Source organism: Littorina saxatilis, linkage group LG8, assembly GCF_037325665.1.
Source record: "Littorina saxatilis isolate snail1 linkage group LG8, US_GU_Lsax_2.0, whole genome shotgun sequence".
Lineage (NCBI taxonomy): Eukaryota > Metazoa > Mollusca > Gastropoda > Littorinimorpha > Littorinidae > Littorina > Littorina saxatilis.
This window is the reverse complement of record NC_090252.1, coordinates 43,197,947-43,214,058: the sequence shown is the minus strand read 5'-3', so window position 1 is coordinate 43,214,058 and position 16,112 is coordinate 43,197,947. Positions and strand designations below refer to the sequence as shown.

General features: G+C 39.9%; 1 protein-coding gene and 1 long non-coding RNA gene across 2 annotated transcripts; one reads left to right on the top strand and one right to left on the bottom strand.

The window, feature by feature from the left end:
- Window positions 1-4,957: 4,957 nt before the first annotated feature.
- On the top strand, window positions 4,958-7,946 carry LOC138973607 (uncharacterized). Its single transcript, XR_011458077.1, has 3 exons — window positions 4,958-5,775; window positions 7,238-7,315; window positions 7,702-7,946. It is a non-coding gene; the product is annotated as an uncharacterized lncRNA (long non-coding RNA).
- Window positions 7,947-8,506: 560 nt separating this feature from the next.
- On the bottom strand, window positions 8,507-10,363 carry LOC138974365 (piggyBac transposable element-derived protein 4-like). Its single transcript, XM_070347081.1, has one exon. The coding sequence runs from the start codon at window positions 10,361-10,363 to the stop codon at window positions 8,507-8,509; it is 1,857 nt and encodes a 618-aa protein (XP_070203182.1).
- Between the last annotated feature and the right edge of the window lie 5,749 nt (window positions 10,364-16,112).

Below are 16,112 nucleotides of genomic sequence, written 5' to 3'. Positions count from 1 at the left end.
ATGAGATCCGCATAGACTTTAAGATGCTGTCTGTGCCCTCAGTGGTATAGCTCAGCGTGTGCCTCAATGCTTCGTACGCAACCTTTAAATGACCTAAGTGGACTAACGTCATCTGACTGCGAACCTCTTCTTTAAAGCTCAGTGCGTATCAAAAAGATACGATCTCTATCTCAAAGATGCGGTTTGCACTCTCTGCTAGCCACGCAACCTTTTAATGACCTAATTGGACTAACGTCATCTGACTGCGAACCTCTTCTTTAAAGCTCAGTGCGTATCAGGTAGATCTATACGATCTGTATCTTAAAGATGCGGTTTGCACCCTCCGCTAGCCACGCAACCTTTTAATGACTAAAGTGGACAAACGTGATCTGACTGCTGACCAGATGGTGGCTATGCTCTTTCCTTGCTGGACCTATCCAAGTTCTGTTACAACGCCCACTTCAAAGAACTTACCTTGAAACCCCGGCCACCAAAACTCTGGTGCGATCACGCTCACCTCCTAACCAGATCTACATCAAAGAAGACACCCTTACCCCCCTGCTAAGGGGGTTTATTAAGGTTCAAAGCGGTTGTTGCGTAACCATATTGCCCGTCGTAACTATGTTATTGAAAAGGGTTGGGGGTAGCGTGGAAGCGAACTCTGACCACAGTTATTCCTTAATGGGTAGTTATTAAAGAAGAGTGATGTAATATGGCGGCGGCATCTGTGGAATTAATTTGAAACACGTAGGCTTGGGACCCAGGTGAGAATCAGGTATTGCTGATGAGCTGCAGATAATGTGATCGTTCGCAGATGGTGCAGTCAGTATTCGCTGCTTGAAATCTCCAGATATTCTGTGCATTTTTGAACTATGTCCACTGACCTGTGGAATATGAATTACCTGCCAGTCCCCGGATCTCCTTCAACTTTAATTGAGCGCGCATGTTCGCTCTTTCGCTGCAGTCTTCGCCTCATAAGACGCGAAAGGGGAAGCATGGGTCATCTACAGGGGGCCTTTGATTTTGAAAAACACATACCTACAGAGAAAGGTAGGAGATCAGACGAACAAACATCCAACCATGCAAACAAACACACAAACACAACACAAAAATCAGGAATAAAATCTACTCTGAAAGATTTGTAGTTGTACTCTACAGTTAGTTTATTTCAAGAAGATTTATAAAGAGAAATGATTATGTTGGTGCCTTCATTCTCTTCTTTTAGGCCTAACAAAAAAAATAGGTGTGGTTACGGTAACCCGACCTACCCTATTTTTAGGGGCCGACCCTATAACTTTGTATTACATTTGTCAAAAAATATAAAATAAAACACAAGAAAACGAGTGCAGAAAACGCAATGAAAGCGAAAGCGCCCGAGTCGCACACTTATTCCCCTGTCAAGTAGGTTTAATTTGTACACATTAGAAAAAAAAGTTAAAAAAAAGTGATTGCCTACCTTCCTATCCTATATTTTTTGGCTATGTTACCGTAACCACACCTATTTTATTTTGCCTTAGCAAGATGATTGTGTAAATGTGTTGATTGCTAATGCCACCTCTGATGACGAACTTTTGGAAGGGCATATATATATATAACTATACGGCAAAACCCCTTTTCATCTTTCAGACAAGATATTTTTCTGGTTTGTGTGTTTGTTAGTTCTCTCCATTGGTATACGACTGTATAATTATTTCTGATTTTCAAAAGCACGTTTCTACAAAATTGTATATTATCATAAGAAAAACACCTATCTCAGTGTTAGGCATTTCTGTAGTGAAACTGCAGGGGCAGCTACTGGAAGGATATATGGCCATGGCTCAGAAATGGTGTCGAAGCCATTTTTCGCCAACTTGGCGTCCTTGTTAACTAATTGTTGTTAACAGAGATGCACTTGGAGAACAAAACCATGTTAGTTCCATCTGACACATGTTAAGGTTTCTTTTCCCAATTGAAAAAAATACCAGTTAGGTATTTTTGTGTAATTATGATGCAATTTCTGGAAAATATATACCACGTTTTCGGCAGTTTTTTGTGACGTTTTAACAGAGGGTATATTTGAATCAAATTTATGTCTGATTGTGAGGGGAACAAAGGTGAAAACTAATTTGTTTTAACTCAGAAAAGTCTGCAGAATTCATTGCATACCTTCTTTTCAAAAACATTCATTTGTGTGACGAGTATTGTGGCCGGAAACACCAGTGTGATGTTCATAACTATTTGTCGTAAGAACTCTTGCAAATAAATGCTGGCTTGCTGTCAGTAATCAAAACTACTGCCACCTTGTTGAATTTCATATTTGTGATCAGACCACTGTTGAGAGTCTTTTGCAACTTAAAAATTCCTGATTTGTGTTATGGTTTGTTGCTAAACAGAGCCAAATTGATGAACTTGCCATTTTGTCGTAAGAATACTGTGTTATGAACAGCATTTTTGAGTCACTTGAGAAAAAGTGACTCTATGTAATCGGTCAGTGTTAGTCTGTCCGGCCGGCCGTCCGGCCGGCCGGCCGTCCGTAGACACCACCTTAACGTTGGACTTTTCTCGGAAACTATCAAAGCGATCCGGCTCATATTTTGTTTAGTCGTGACCTCCAATGACCTCTACACTTTAACGATGGTTTCGTTGACCTTTGACCTTTTTCAAGGTCACAGGTCAGCGTCAAAGGAAAAATTAGACATTTTATATCTTTGACAAAGTTCATCGGATGTGATTGAAACTTTGTAGGATTATTCTTTACATCAAAGTATTTACATCTGTAGCCTTTTACGAACGTTATCAGAAAAACAAGGGAGATAACTAGCCTTTTCTGTTCGGCAACACACAACTTAACGTTGGGCTTTTCTCGGAAACTATAAAAGTGACCGGGCTCAAATTTTATGTGAACGTGACTCCCAGTGACCTCTACACTTTGACGTCTGCTTTGGTGACCTTTGACCTTTTTCAAGGTCACAGGTATGTCTTGAAGGAAAAAAATTGAAATATCATATCTCTGAAACTATTCATCGGATTTGATTCAAACTTTATAGGATTATTCTTTACATCAAATTATTTACATCTGTATTGTGTTGTGAATAGCAATTTCTTCCTGTCCATCTGATGCCTCATATAATATTCAGAACTGCGAAAGTGACTCGATCGAGCGTTTGCTCTTCTTGTTTAATCAGACAATTGCCAACCAGTACTGTTCTATCCATCATTTGAGCATCTGAACACTACATTTAGGGAGCCTTTTGGGTTTAACAGCCGGAAAAATTTAAGATGACGAAGGAATACCTTGAGAAAATAAGCGAACAAGTTGTGTCGTAAGATTTTCAGACAGAGTTATGAACTGCAATGCTCACTGGTTTTTTCCTTGTATTTTGTGGATTTTTCCCTTTGCAGTGGTCATTGACTTACTGTGATAGATAAATAAGTTGTGTGGGTTCAAGTAACATGTGACATCTTGAATCAACATCTTCCAAGGTGTCAAAACACACAATTTTCTACTTAATTTTGTGTAAAGTTATGAACATGCATTTTTTCAAAAATTTTTAAGGAAGTATCAAAGACATAATCACAAAGTGCATGTTTACAACAATGGTTTTATAGAAATAAACTTTCTGGCACATTTTCATTTTGATCAACATTGACCAAGTCGTATGCTAACGTTGTTCATAACTTTTCCCCACAAAATTAGTGTTTGATACATGTGGGTCCTCAAGTAAAGGACTGTATTGTCATTTAAGATTCAGAAAGGGAATCAAAGGTTAATAAGTCTTAGATGTGTACAGCTGGTACTAATCTGATTTTCACTGGAGCAAAATGTTCTGCAGATTGTGTTTACTGGCACAGTTCATAACTTTACACCAAAGGTCTGCTGTGTAATTTGTGTTAAGTTATGAACAACGACCAAACTCTTTTTGTTAACACTATGTTCATATATTCAGAAAGAAACATATGGCTTAGGATACTGTAGTTTGCCTCGTGTGGTCCAGGAGAATAAGCACATTTAATGTTTGTGATAGAAATGTATGTTCATAACCTTACATAGCAATCTGACCGTTAATGTTAGAACTTGCTGTAAAGTTATGAACTGTCAAACTAAATTTCTTGGTATTGGCTTTTCTTTATTCCTTTTTGTCTTACCATGTAGTTCTTATGCCATATTTACCCATTGTGTTTACATTTTGTTTTTAAAGTGACAGACTGGTCTTTGACTGCGTTCGTCTTTGTCGTGTAATGTTATGAACATGCACCATATCGATGCCAATGTTTCTGTCTATAATGTGTAATTCGAGTAATTCACAATATTTTTACTCCATAAACCTAATTAGCTTGTATCTGAAGTTAGTAAATGAATTTTCAGCCATGAGAGTCGTCTTTGATCAGATTTTTCAGCATGATTGTTGTAAAGTTATGAACTCCTTCATCGTTTTTTAGAATGATAGCTTCGCACTTAACCCAATGCCCCCTGACAAAAAAATGGCAGGCAGCCTTCTGAATCCTGAGCAAAGGGAAACAACTCCGCACAACATGCACACATACAAAACAAAACAATTCATATAAAATCATAGAGTACTCACATTTATGTAGAAGATGGCAGAATAACTCCAGAATACACTATAGTTTCATATGCAAGTATGTTCTGTTCACTTCCAATGTAATAAATGTTGTTAAAAAAAAAAAATCCAGCAAGTGTTCTTCAAAAACGTCCAACGTGTTGTGTAGATGTCAGCCTTCAGTCCTCATTTACACCAATATATGTTGAAAACTTGTGGAAATCACTTTACCAGAATGTCAGCAAAACATTTAGCAAGATTACTGATGTCACAGACACTTATTATCATTTTCTCTACCATTATTTTTGTTTATTTAGCGCAATAAACAAAATGTAGAAATGTTCATGTTTTTTTTTCTTGGCTGTTTCACGTTTTACATGTCTTGAATCACAATAAAAGTATTAAAAAAGAAGAAAAAAACCAGTTTGTGTGACTTGAAGTTGGGTCACTCTCCTGGAAACTGGTCAGTCGAGACAGCGTACAAAAACATTTAAATAAACAACACAATAATTACTTTCCTTTATTTTTATGTGTTTTGTTGTCTTCAGTGTTATTTGGAGCAACAGTGTGAACAAGAACTAAAGCGTTTGTAAATTCTGTGATTTGCTTTGCACTCCAGAAGCTCTGAAATCGCCACTTTTTTCCATTCGAAAGTGTGACATGCTATCTCTGCACATACACATGCCTCAAACTTACCCATTTGATAACACATTTTTCTACAATTGTTGCAAATTCCTGTGTATGAATTTGATTTCACCCGCCCGATGCGCCCAAACGATCTTTCGATAATAACTTGGTTGCATTTGACCATGTAGAAACAATCGTCTCGCACGTCACGCTTGGTGTCCTATTTTTACCTTCAACGCCATGCCCAAACATAACTTGTGCATACTGTTTCAGGGGATGGATAATTCTACTCTGACATAGTAAAATATTCGATGTCGTTAATCGCGATTGAATGAGATTCAAGTTGAGTCTGTAAAGCAAGGTTAATGAGATGTTCTGATAGATCTGCAAGTGGTGTCCGAAAATTTGCGATACGTGTGAGCACATTGCAGAACTATTTTCTGGCAAACTTGCGATCTTTCAACCCATTCGCGCATGAATATAAGGGAGTCCCTGTGGGGGTTACACGGTGCAAACGTGTTTTCGTACAATCGAGCACGCGGTTAGACGCAGGAAAACTTTGTTGTTGCGGTGTCCGCGCCAAAGTTGACGACAGACGTGCGAGACGGTACATGTGATCACAACCTTTGAGGTAAGTTTGAGCTTTACGACGGCTCTATTTTTACTATTTTGCGTGTAGAACTTAAACCACTATAAATGTGATTTTGTCATGTTTACAAACTGAATTCGAAAAAAATGCCTTTCTGTCAGAAAAACGCAACCAAGTGGCAAATTCATGGGTAGAGTAGATCTAGGTAACAGTCCAACGTGAAAAGAAGTTTTCGTTTTTTATGATTGTTTTGCGCCTCTTGTTAGTTTATTTTCTATTTTTTTAAATGAAGATTAGATCATGTGGTTCAGGTTCATTTGTTTTGTTGAGAATCTCAAGAAATAGCGTTTGAATCTCTCATCATAGCCAGAGCTGTCTCGTTCGTATTGCAGACGCCATTGCTGCTTTCCGCATGCGGTGTCAGCGATGCGTGCGGGACAGAAATTATGACAGATACTGGCATTTTCATTCGCACTGGAGCAAATTTTACACAGCGTGTAGTCATTTTTACATTTAATCAAGTTTTGACTTAATAACATAGAGGGGGAATCGAGACGAGGGTCGGGGTGTATTATGTGTGTGTGTGTGTCTGTGCGTGTGTGTGTGTAGAGCGATTCAGAGTAAACTACTGGACCGATCTTTATGAAATTTTACATGAGAGTTCCTGGGCATGATATCCCCAGATGTTTTTTTAATTTTTTGGATAAATGTCTTTGATGACGTCATATCCGGCTTTTTGTAAAAGTTGAAGCGGCACTGTCACACCCTCATTTTTCAATCAAATTGATTGAAATTTTGGCAAAGCAATCTTCGACGAAGGCCGGACTTTGTGTTGCATTTCAGCTTGGAGGCTTAAAAATTAATTAATGACTTTGGTCATTAAAAATCTGAAAATTGTAATTCAAATTTTATTTTTTTATAAAACGATCCAAAACTATGTTCATTTTATTCTTCATCATTTTCTGACCCAAACACATATAAATATATTATATTCGGATTAAAAACAAGCTCTCAAAATTAAAAATATAAGCATTATGATTAAAATTAAATTTCGGAAATCGATTTAAAAACAATTCCATCTTATTTCTTGTCGGTTCCTGATTCCAAAAACATATAGATATGATATGTTTGGATTAAAAACACGCTCAGAAAGTTCAAACAAAGAGAGGTGCAGTAAAGCGTGCTTATATGCAGCACAGCGAAACCACTACCGCCCTAAACAGGCTCGTCAGTTTCACTGCGGTCATTGTTAAAAAATGCAGTGCGTTCAGTTTCATTCTGTGAGTTCCACAGCTTGACTAAATGTAGTAATTTTGCCTTACGCGACTTGTTGTTTCTTTGTGTTACGAGGATGTGTTCAGGACAGAACCACTCTGGTTTTCAATGTGTGTATCTTGGGATCTTGACGGTTGTAACATGCACTGTTATGTACCTCAATGTGAGATGTAAAGCTGTGGTAGCAATTAAAATATCTGACTCCAACTGTTGCATACTTTTTTTTCAGATGCCAGGATGCTGCTAATGCTCCTATCCTTTCTGCCAGTCCAGTCAATGCTGATCCAGGAGCAGATCAGAGAGACCGGTACGTTTCTACTGTAAATAATTGTTTTAACATGTTTTTCATTAATCTTAATCTTATTATACTGGAATGACTTTGCTTGCGTGCAGTCATTTTTTAAATTTTCTGTATCCAAACTGATTTGTGCAGACATTCCTAGCAAAGTCTTTCCATGGCATGGTAAGTGCAGGTTACATATGGAATCAATTACATTTATACATGTATTTCAAGTACCAAATTACCCCTAGTTGGTATGAATGGAGAGCTTCAGTTGTCTGCTTTTCTGAGGTAGACATTTCCAAGTTTATTGGTGTCACTTGCTCCTTGTATTTTTAATTCATGATGTAAACCTTTTCAGTTACTATTTTTAATGTTTCTATTTTAAGAAAGGTTTATTTGTTTGTCCACAGATTGACACACTGGATGGGGATGGGGTGGTTGTTCGTTTCCATAGGAAACAAGGATCATCGTTTGTGTGGCCTGCTGTGGAAGAGATATTTTTTGTGAAGTTTGAGGAAGTAGTTAAGGTGCTGCCTGTCCCAACTCTTGACAGACGTGGCAGACACACATTTCAATAAAAAGTTGTTTCGTTTTGACTGAAATAAACCCATGGTTAACTGATATTGGTGTCTGTGTTTGTTTGCGGTGTCCATGGTTACACGCGAGACGTTCTGTGTCATTTGATGAATATCTGCATGTAATACCAAGATTTTTCAAAGTATGTCCATATTGCTGTTTTAAGTATTCATGGAGATTCTTTAAATCATACAATTTTGCAGATAGCAATATCTGATCACTTGCTGGAAAGGTTTTCTGTAAATTAAGAAATTGTTGATCTAGCGTCCTCATAGTAATCCCCCCATTATGTAAGTGTATGGTATATTTTGAAACTTCTGGTACTTCTATGAAGCAATTTCTATTGTATCTCATTGGAAATTGCATGATAATCACTTGTATTTTTTATGATAAGAGTAAAAATGTGCCTCTAATGGTGTTCTGTGTTACACGCGAGACAAGGCAACCTTCAACACATTATCTTAAATTACAACATTTCCAAAAGTTTATCTTGCTTTTCAAAACCTTGTGTTGGAAAGTTGAGATGTTAAACAAACCAAACACACCAAAATATTTCAATTTTGACTAACTTTATTTTTGGACACTCAAGTCACACATCTGACCAGTTTTCAGGAGAGTGACCCAGTTGTACTTGTACAATTACTTGGACCCACTGGCCAATTCCAGGTGAAACTTTTGGAAGCACAGGCCTTTGCAGAGGTTGACGTTGCAGGTCATGCAGCCAAACACAGTTTGTATGGAATAATTCTTGGATGTGCGGATCTTCTGCTTCTCACACCAGTAGCAGTTCTTCTTTCTCAAAGCACACATGTGCTGGGAAATGTGGGAAGCTGGTTCAGTAGCACAAACACCAGCTTGGGAAACAGACTGCCTGGCGTCGTGCTTGCGGACGGCGTTACCTTGGCACAGAGTGCGTAGCACTTCGAGACGAAAGTCGATGTGTCGGGTTCCCTTTCTTGAGCGTTGTACAGGCTTGTTGGTGGCTTTCCAGATGAGAAAGGCATTGATCATGGCAGTCTGGAGAAGCCACCAGCACAAGTAGCGCCACCACCTCACAGACGGTCGTCCTACAGGGTAGTAGGAGCTCAGCTGGTCACCAAGGTCGACACCACCCATGTTGCCGTTGTAGTTCCCCACTGGCGCAGGAATCTTAATCTCCTTCTTCCCCCCTGGGGCTTTCCTCTGTTCTTTCACCATCTTTGGCTGGGAGTTGGTGGACAGAACAGCAACAGGACGCTTGTCTTTCCACAGGGTTGCCACCATGTTGCCACACTGCCGAAAGAGAATGTCGCCAGACTTCATTTTTTTGGCGACAGCACCGCTCAGATCTGTAGGCCAGTTCTTCCTGTTTATTCTGATTGTAGAACACATGTATGTTTCTCGCCTCTGTAGGTCTTCTGCCAATTGCACCGAGGAAAAGTAGTTATCAAAATAAAGGTGGTGACCTTTATCCAGGAACCGGGAAGACATCCTCAGAATGACGTGGTGTCCTAGACCGTACGGCATGGGCTCATGGACCTTTCCCAGGTAAGGGTCGAAGTCCAGCATGTATCCCGTCCTGGGGTCTGCCACACACCACACCTTGATGCCCCAAGGGTTTGGTTTGCCCTTGATGTACTGCTTGAAGCTCAAGCGACCGTTAAATTTCACCATGGCCTCATCGATGGAGATGTGTTTCCCTGGGTGGTAGTGGGCGTGGCTGCTGGTCCTCACTTGCTCCAGCAGAGTGCGCACCTTGAAGAGAGGGTCATACTCAGCGTCACCTTTAGCTGCTGCCTTAGAGTTGTCATTGAGGTGGAAATACTGGCTCAGCTTTTCATACCTGTTCTTTGATATGACATCTGCAATGGCTGCCACACGCAGAAGGGGGTCTGATGACCAGTACATGCTGGTCTCCGGAAGATGGTGAATACCAAACATGAACTGGACAAAAATGAAGATTTTGATTTCTTCAGGTGTTGTTTCTTTCCAGTACTTATCAACTCCCTTCTCTTGTTGTTTCTGAGTTGCATACAAGTTGGTTTGTTCTGCAACATCTGACCAAAACTTGTCAGGAATCAGCAGGGAGAAGTAGTCAAAAGGAGTTGCATCCACAGGCAAATCGTGTGACACGCCTACTTTTCCCTCATGAGTAAAGCCTTCGAACACAGTCTCCTCCTTGACCGTGCTGAGCTTATCCGACCACCGGACAGTTGTCTCGTCTCTCTGTTTCTTTGTCAGTCTCTTCTTTGTCTTGCGACATCGTTTCTTGGGACCAGTAGCAGCAGGCAAATCAGTTGCACTTCCACTACTGTCACTGCTCGACACTGGAGACACAGACGAAATCCCAGAAAAATCCTCCCGTAAGTCCTGTTGTCGAATAACAACACCGAGATCGATGTCAGACTCATCCCCTTTCACCTCTTCAAGTAGAAAACCTTCGAAAGGCGTGTCAGAATCGTCATCTGAGTTCCCCAAGATCGAACGCCATACTTCTAAACCTTCGTTCAACGCCATTTTGTCAGACAAAAAAATCTCAAACTTTGAAAATTCACAGCTAACACACTATCGCATCGATTCAAACTCTGCAAACGCTAGAATGAAGCAGCCGGAAGGAAGTGCATTAATCACATCCGGTCGCAAGGCCTTATGGGTAAGGCTCAAAGCGAAAGTGAAAGTAAGTGACCTAGTGTTTAGCGGGCCATGCCGGGCGTTTCAGGGATTTCATAGGGCACTTCCGGCGGGCCATGCCGGGCGGTTCAGGGGGCATTGGGTTAAAATTACAAAATATTCAATTGGATTATTGTTATCTCTCTTGAGTGCATGTCTTTTGGACATGTGTAATGTATCCAAGTTCTGCACCATTTAGCTGCTAGAAGCAAAATATACCTATGTCACGGTGTAAAGTTATGAACAAAAAAAGGTAGTAACTTATTTTTCGGCCTGTGTTTAAGTTTTTAACTTGATTTTTGACTGGTTGTTGACAACATGATTTTTTCTGTCAGTTGACTTAATATTTCAGTTATCTCACTATCTGATGTCCGGCTTTTGTCAGTTTTTCCTGTTTTTGTGCTTAAAAATTCACAATATTCGTTACATCAGGCTTAATGAGACTTTTGTACCTAGATTTGCATGTGGTACCCATCAGAAATATTTTTACTTACATTTGTGGCTTGCTTTATACCAATTCCCTTTTTATTTGCTCAGAAGAACATTGAGTTTTAGTCTTAATTATCTGAGTACCCTCACATTGTTGTAAGGTTATGAACTGCATAATTAGACTTCACAATCTCTAAGTTTGTGTCTTGAACTTCGTTCCGGTACTATACAGGCTGTTTCATTTGAGGGTTTCTTACCCAGTACAACTTTTATTTTTCATGCTGTGTCATCTGTTTTCTTTAAATCAGCACTTTAATTGTGTGACATGGTGTAAGTGTTATGAACAGCACATTCGCACTCTTTTGTGCACTATATGCCCAATTATAGTCCGATTTCTCTGAAACTTGTATTGTTTGAAATGTTATCGTTGTCTCATTGAGCTATGCCCTATGCAAGTCATATTTTCAGTAAATCACTTTGTGTCACAATTTTCGACACCAAATCTGAGCCATGGCCATATATATGATATATATCATTTGTTAGAGAGTACAAACTCTCAGACCATCGGAAACCATTGCCACGGTAACGTAAGCAAAACTGCCGTTCTCGTTTCTGAGTTCGGCACTTTTCAGCAGAGGCTGCTGTTTTCATATAGGAAGACTTGTTTGGGGTGCAAAAGCTTATTTAGGTTGTTATGCAGTTGTGCTAATTGAAAACGTTGCCGACAGCTCTTTAACTCTCGCTTATCCCGGTAAGAACTCTGCGAGATAGGCAGTTTGCAACTTATTACTAAAATAAGATAGGCAGATTGTTCAGAAACCGAAAACGTTTTTTTCTCAAAACACAACAAAATGGCATAGGCAATTATCTTATGAGCGTGACGTTATGGTATTTAATGCAACCAATGTGACAAGATAAGTTCTTGTTTCACGAACACACAGAAAAGCCGAACTTTCTCAAACCATGGTCAGTAAACAGCCAGCCAAATCGTCTTGCACATCCCTCGACCACCAAGACAACAAACGTCTCGCTCTCCCATTCCACGAGATTTACAACGGGAAAAGGGATTAGGGAGTTACCTGCCTTTGGCCATTGATTGCAGCGGAGTTAATCCCCTTGCAACATTAAACCACGACCGGAGGGGGAATGGGGGAAGGTTTTGGCTTCACGGTGTCAGTCTTTGACAAAGTCCCCCCTACGATTTGGATCATTCAGCTCCAATCGCGTCATCAGGCCTATTGGTTTATGACCAACATGGCGGCGGTTTTGGATCAAGGGCTGAAGATGTGTGTTTATTGCTGAAGCCTTGGTTGTGTTGTCGTCGTACAGGCGCTGAGAGTCACACACTTTTTGTGAGATGAAGTATGTGTGGTTGTTGGGAGATGAAGAAAGAAACAGTATATGTCCAGTATTGTGTGTGTGTGTTGATGCTAATAGATTCCCAGGTGTCCTATTCTGACGTATGCGTACCAAAAACAGCAGTTGTAGGCTTGGCGTAGAGGGTTGGAGCGAAGAGAGAGAGAGAGAGAGAGAGAGAGAGAGAGAGAGAGAGAGAGAGAGAGAGAGAGAGAGAGAGAGAGAGAGAGAGAGAGAGAGAGAGCGAGAGAGAGAGAGAGAGATTGTCTTGTGCCTGTGCATGAAACATCATTATGGAGATGAAAATACCACCTTACTGTAACGAAACCTGCAATCTGCAGTTTCAATAACGTGTGGATAACGTTTTCTCCTTCAGTTGTGCATCCATTCCATGTGAGTAAATCTGTTTGTTCTCTCTTACTGTCAAATATACATTGTATACGTATGTTGATGTTTTGATTAAACGGGATTGTTCATGGTTTTCCGAAAGAAGGTTAATTCTTAGTTCTTCAAGCAGCCTATGTTCTGTTCTTTACTGATGCTATGCTACAAAGTCGTGGTTTTATTGTTCTCTAACTCGCCGATGTTTTATTCTATAATATAGTTCTGAACGTGTCACAGTTGCAGTTTGTTTTCGGAATGGAAATACACGGATGATACACGGTATGCATTTGTGGATCGTTTATGCTACATTGTTCCTCAGGTTATCACTCACTTTCCATACTCTTTCAAACACGGTGAGCATCAACCAACGTAGTTTCTACTTTAGAAAACGTTTGGTGTTTTTTTTAACCTGAAACTGTTCAACATCTTCTATTCCACCTTCTCCGTCTGCTTTTCTTGCCGTCTTGACCGTATTATTTTCGTCTTGAGTCACACTCACAACCCTGAACTTTTCACTTTGGGCAATCTGTTTGCTTTTTAAATGTTACGCTTGCCAGAGAGAATTTGAACTGTTTCAGGGCCATGTTTGATGTGATTTGCTTTGCTAACAAGCGCTCTCTCTCTCCTGGGCCACCCGTGCCAAGTGAGGTCTTGACTTGAAGAATTTCTTGTAATTTTCTTATGAAGGTTGCGTCTTGAATGTTTAGAGTGTCTTGGAAATTCTTATAAAGGTTATCAACATTATAAGGACATTTTTGTGTGGATTTGCTGGTTTCTTTGATCAAAAGTTATGTCAGTCGTGCTTCTCTGTGATGTTGAATGTGTTTGCCATGCTACTTCTTTTGGTTTTATCTGTCATGTTTCATTTCTATCTTTTTTTTCTACCTTCTTTTTCTATCTGCATTTTTGTCTTTTTTTTTTCGATGAGTATTTTCTTTTTTCTGTATCTTTATTTTTATTTGTATTTCATTCTGTTGTTGTTTCTTTATTTCTTCCTATCCCTAGGTCTTTCTTTACTGTTTTTTCTTTCTTTTATCACTCATTATTTTTCGTTCGACATGTTAGTTTATGTTGGTGTGTATTCTTCTTAGACAAAAAAAATAGTCTGTTTACGGTACCCCGACCGACCCTAATTTTTCGCGCGACCCTAGACTTTTTTTTTTTTTTGCATTTGGGAAAATATATATATAAAAAAAGGCTTTGTTTTTTGGCAAAATTACTTAAAATAATGTGTTTTTTGAGAAAAAATAAATCCCGACCTACCGACCCTATTTGTTTGGCCTATGTTACCGTAAACAGACTATTTTCCCCCCTTATTTTTGATGATCTGCACACTTTCTTCTTCGACCTCCTTCACCTCTTCATCTTATATTCTAACAATCCTGTGTACAGTCCATACCTCTTCCACTCACCCGCATAGATGTAGTCTTCAGTGCACTCGACATCATCCGTCCATCGCTCAGCCTTTTCTGTACAAAACATGCCCTTCTTGAGAGAAGAGAGAACTCGGAAGAAGAGAGTGTAGTTTCAACTCACCTCAACATGTTTGATGTGAAAGTGCACCTCATCACAAACCCTGCCTCCTTAGACCACCCATCTGCCGGGGGAGTTAGTGTTGTCATCTCCCCCCCCCCACCCCCCCCCCCCCCCTCCCCCTCCCCCCTCCCAAAGGCTACCAAGTTCACGCACCTGTGAATGCACGACACACTACTCTTACGAGGGGAACTCCAAACGTTTTCGAATCGGTACAAAACGTCCCTTTTTCTGTTGGGGAGTTTCTTGCAATTTGTTGGTGAACCAAGAAGGCTTCTCTGTAAAAAAAAGAAAACCGTCCCTTTTTCTGTTGGGGAGTTTCTTGCAATTTGTTCTTGAACCAAGGAGGTTTCTTTGTGAAAAGCAAAGCGGAACGGAGACAAATAAGTTCTTTCTAGTAGGGACAGTGAAACCCCCCTTTTAAGACCCCCCCTCCCCCCAGTGTAAGACTCCCTCCCTTTTAAGACATTGTTTTTTTCAGACTTTCTGTTCATAATCTCGGTAAATTTACCTCCATTTTAAGACCTTGTTTTTTTCAGACTTTCTGTTCATAATCTCGGTAAATTTACCTCCATTTTAAGACCTTATTTTTTCAGATTTTCTGTTCACAATCTCGGTAAATTTACCTCCATTTTTAAGACTCCCTCCTTTTTTTTAAGACCTGAATTTGTCCGATTTTTGGAGGTCTTAAAAACCCGACAGACTTTCTTTCTAATGGCTACAAAATAGCCGCCCTTGTGTTTGATGCTTGAGCATTAGGTGTCGAGGGAGGTGATCTTTGTGTGAAGAAAACATTGAGGGTACGAGTAGGGTTTCGGAATTACCATGAACAGCCCTTCTCCTGTGTGAGTTCACTTGTAGGAGTACAAGTCCGCTTCTGTATGGGTTTTCTGCGAACAGAGCGGACAGGTGTGTGAGGGGGGGGGGGGGTGTAAGAATTGGTGGGAATGTTTGCAATAGGGTTCCGATTGCTTTGTGAGGATTTGAAGGTCATGATGGCATACGCAGAGTATTGTTTATCGAATTTGTAATTATCAATTGACATTATTTTTTTTATTTTTTTTTTTACTGCTAGAAATGGGTTTTTAACTGCATTCAGATGTTTTCAATGCCATGATGGAATACACTATACTAAAAGCATTTACGTGGAATTGTTAGTAATCGATGAACATGAGGAATCATTCAATGTTGGAATTGTCGTAGAAAAAGACTTCGTCGCATGGGATGAAAACGGACACATTTTGCTTTGACTGTTCATTTCACATTCTTGAAATGACTTTCTTTCTTTATTTGGTGTTTAACGTCGTTTTCAACCGTTCAATGTTATATCGCGACGGTTGAAATGACTGGTTGTAATTAATTCATTTTAGACGATGTTAAAACATTTCTTAAATAACATGCAACAGGCTTCGTCTTCATTATTTACTTAACCATCGTATTTCTCTCTTATTAAAACGTGTTTAGAAAAATGTCAGGTGCTCACATTAGGGGCAACCATATTTGTTTCGTTTCTTTTTCCTTGCTCTTCAGGCTCTTCACAAGATAGCGAAGAAGTGTTGTCGAATTTATTCTGAAAACACATGTATTCCTTTAGAATGAAAAGAGGGGTACGTTCGGGTACATACATCCACCCGGGACCTTTTTCTTCACGCATTCTCCTCCGCGACTGTTTACCTTACACTTGGGCAGTGGGAGTACCCCAGGGTGCTCCTTCCTCCCCTGTGTGGTTTTTGCAGCAATATCAGTGAGCAAACAGTGGGCATTTTGTCAGCTAAAGGGAGTCATAGAACAAGTTTTCTTTGCTCTTTGTGCGGCGGCATGTGCTAGCGATGTGGAGAGAGTGGATGAGAGTCCTTGTAGGCTTTGCTAGAGATCTGTGTATGTGTGAGTTTTT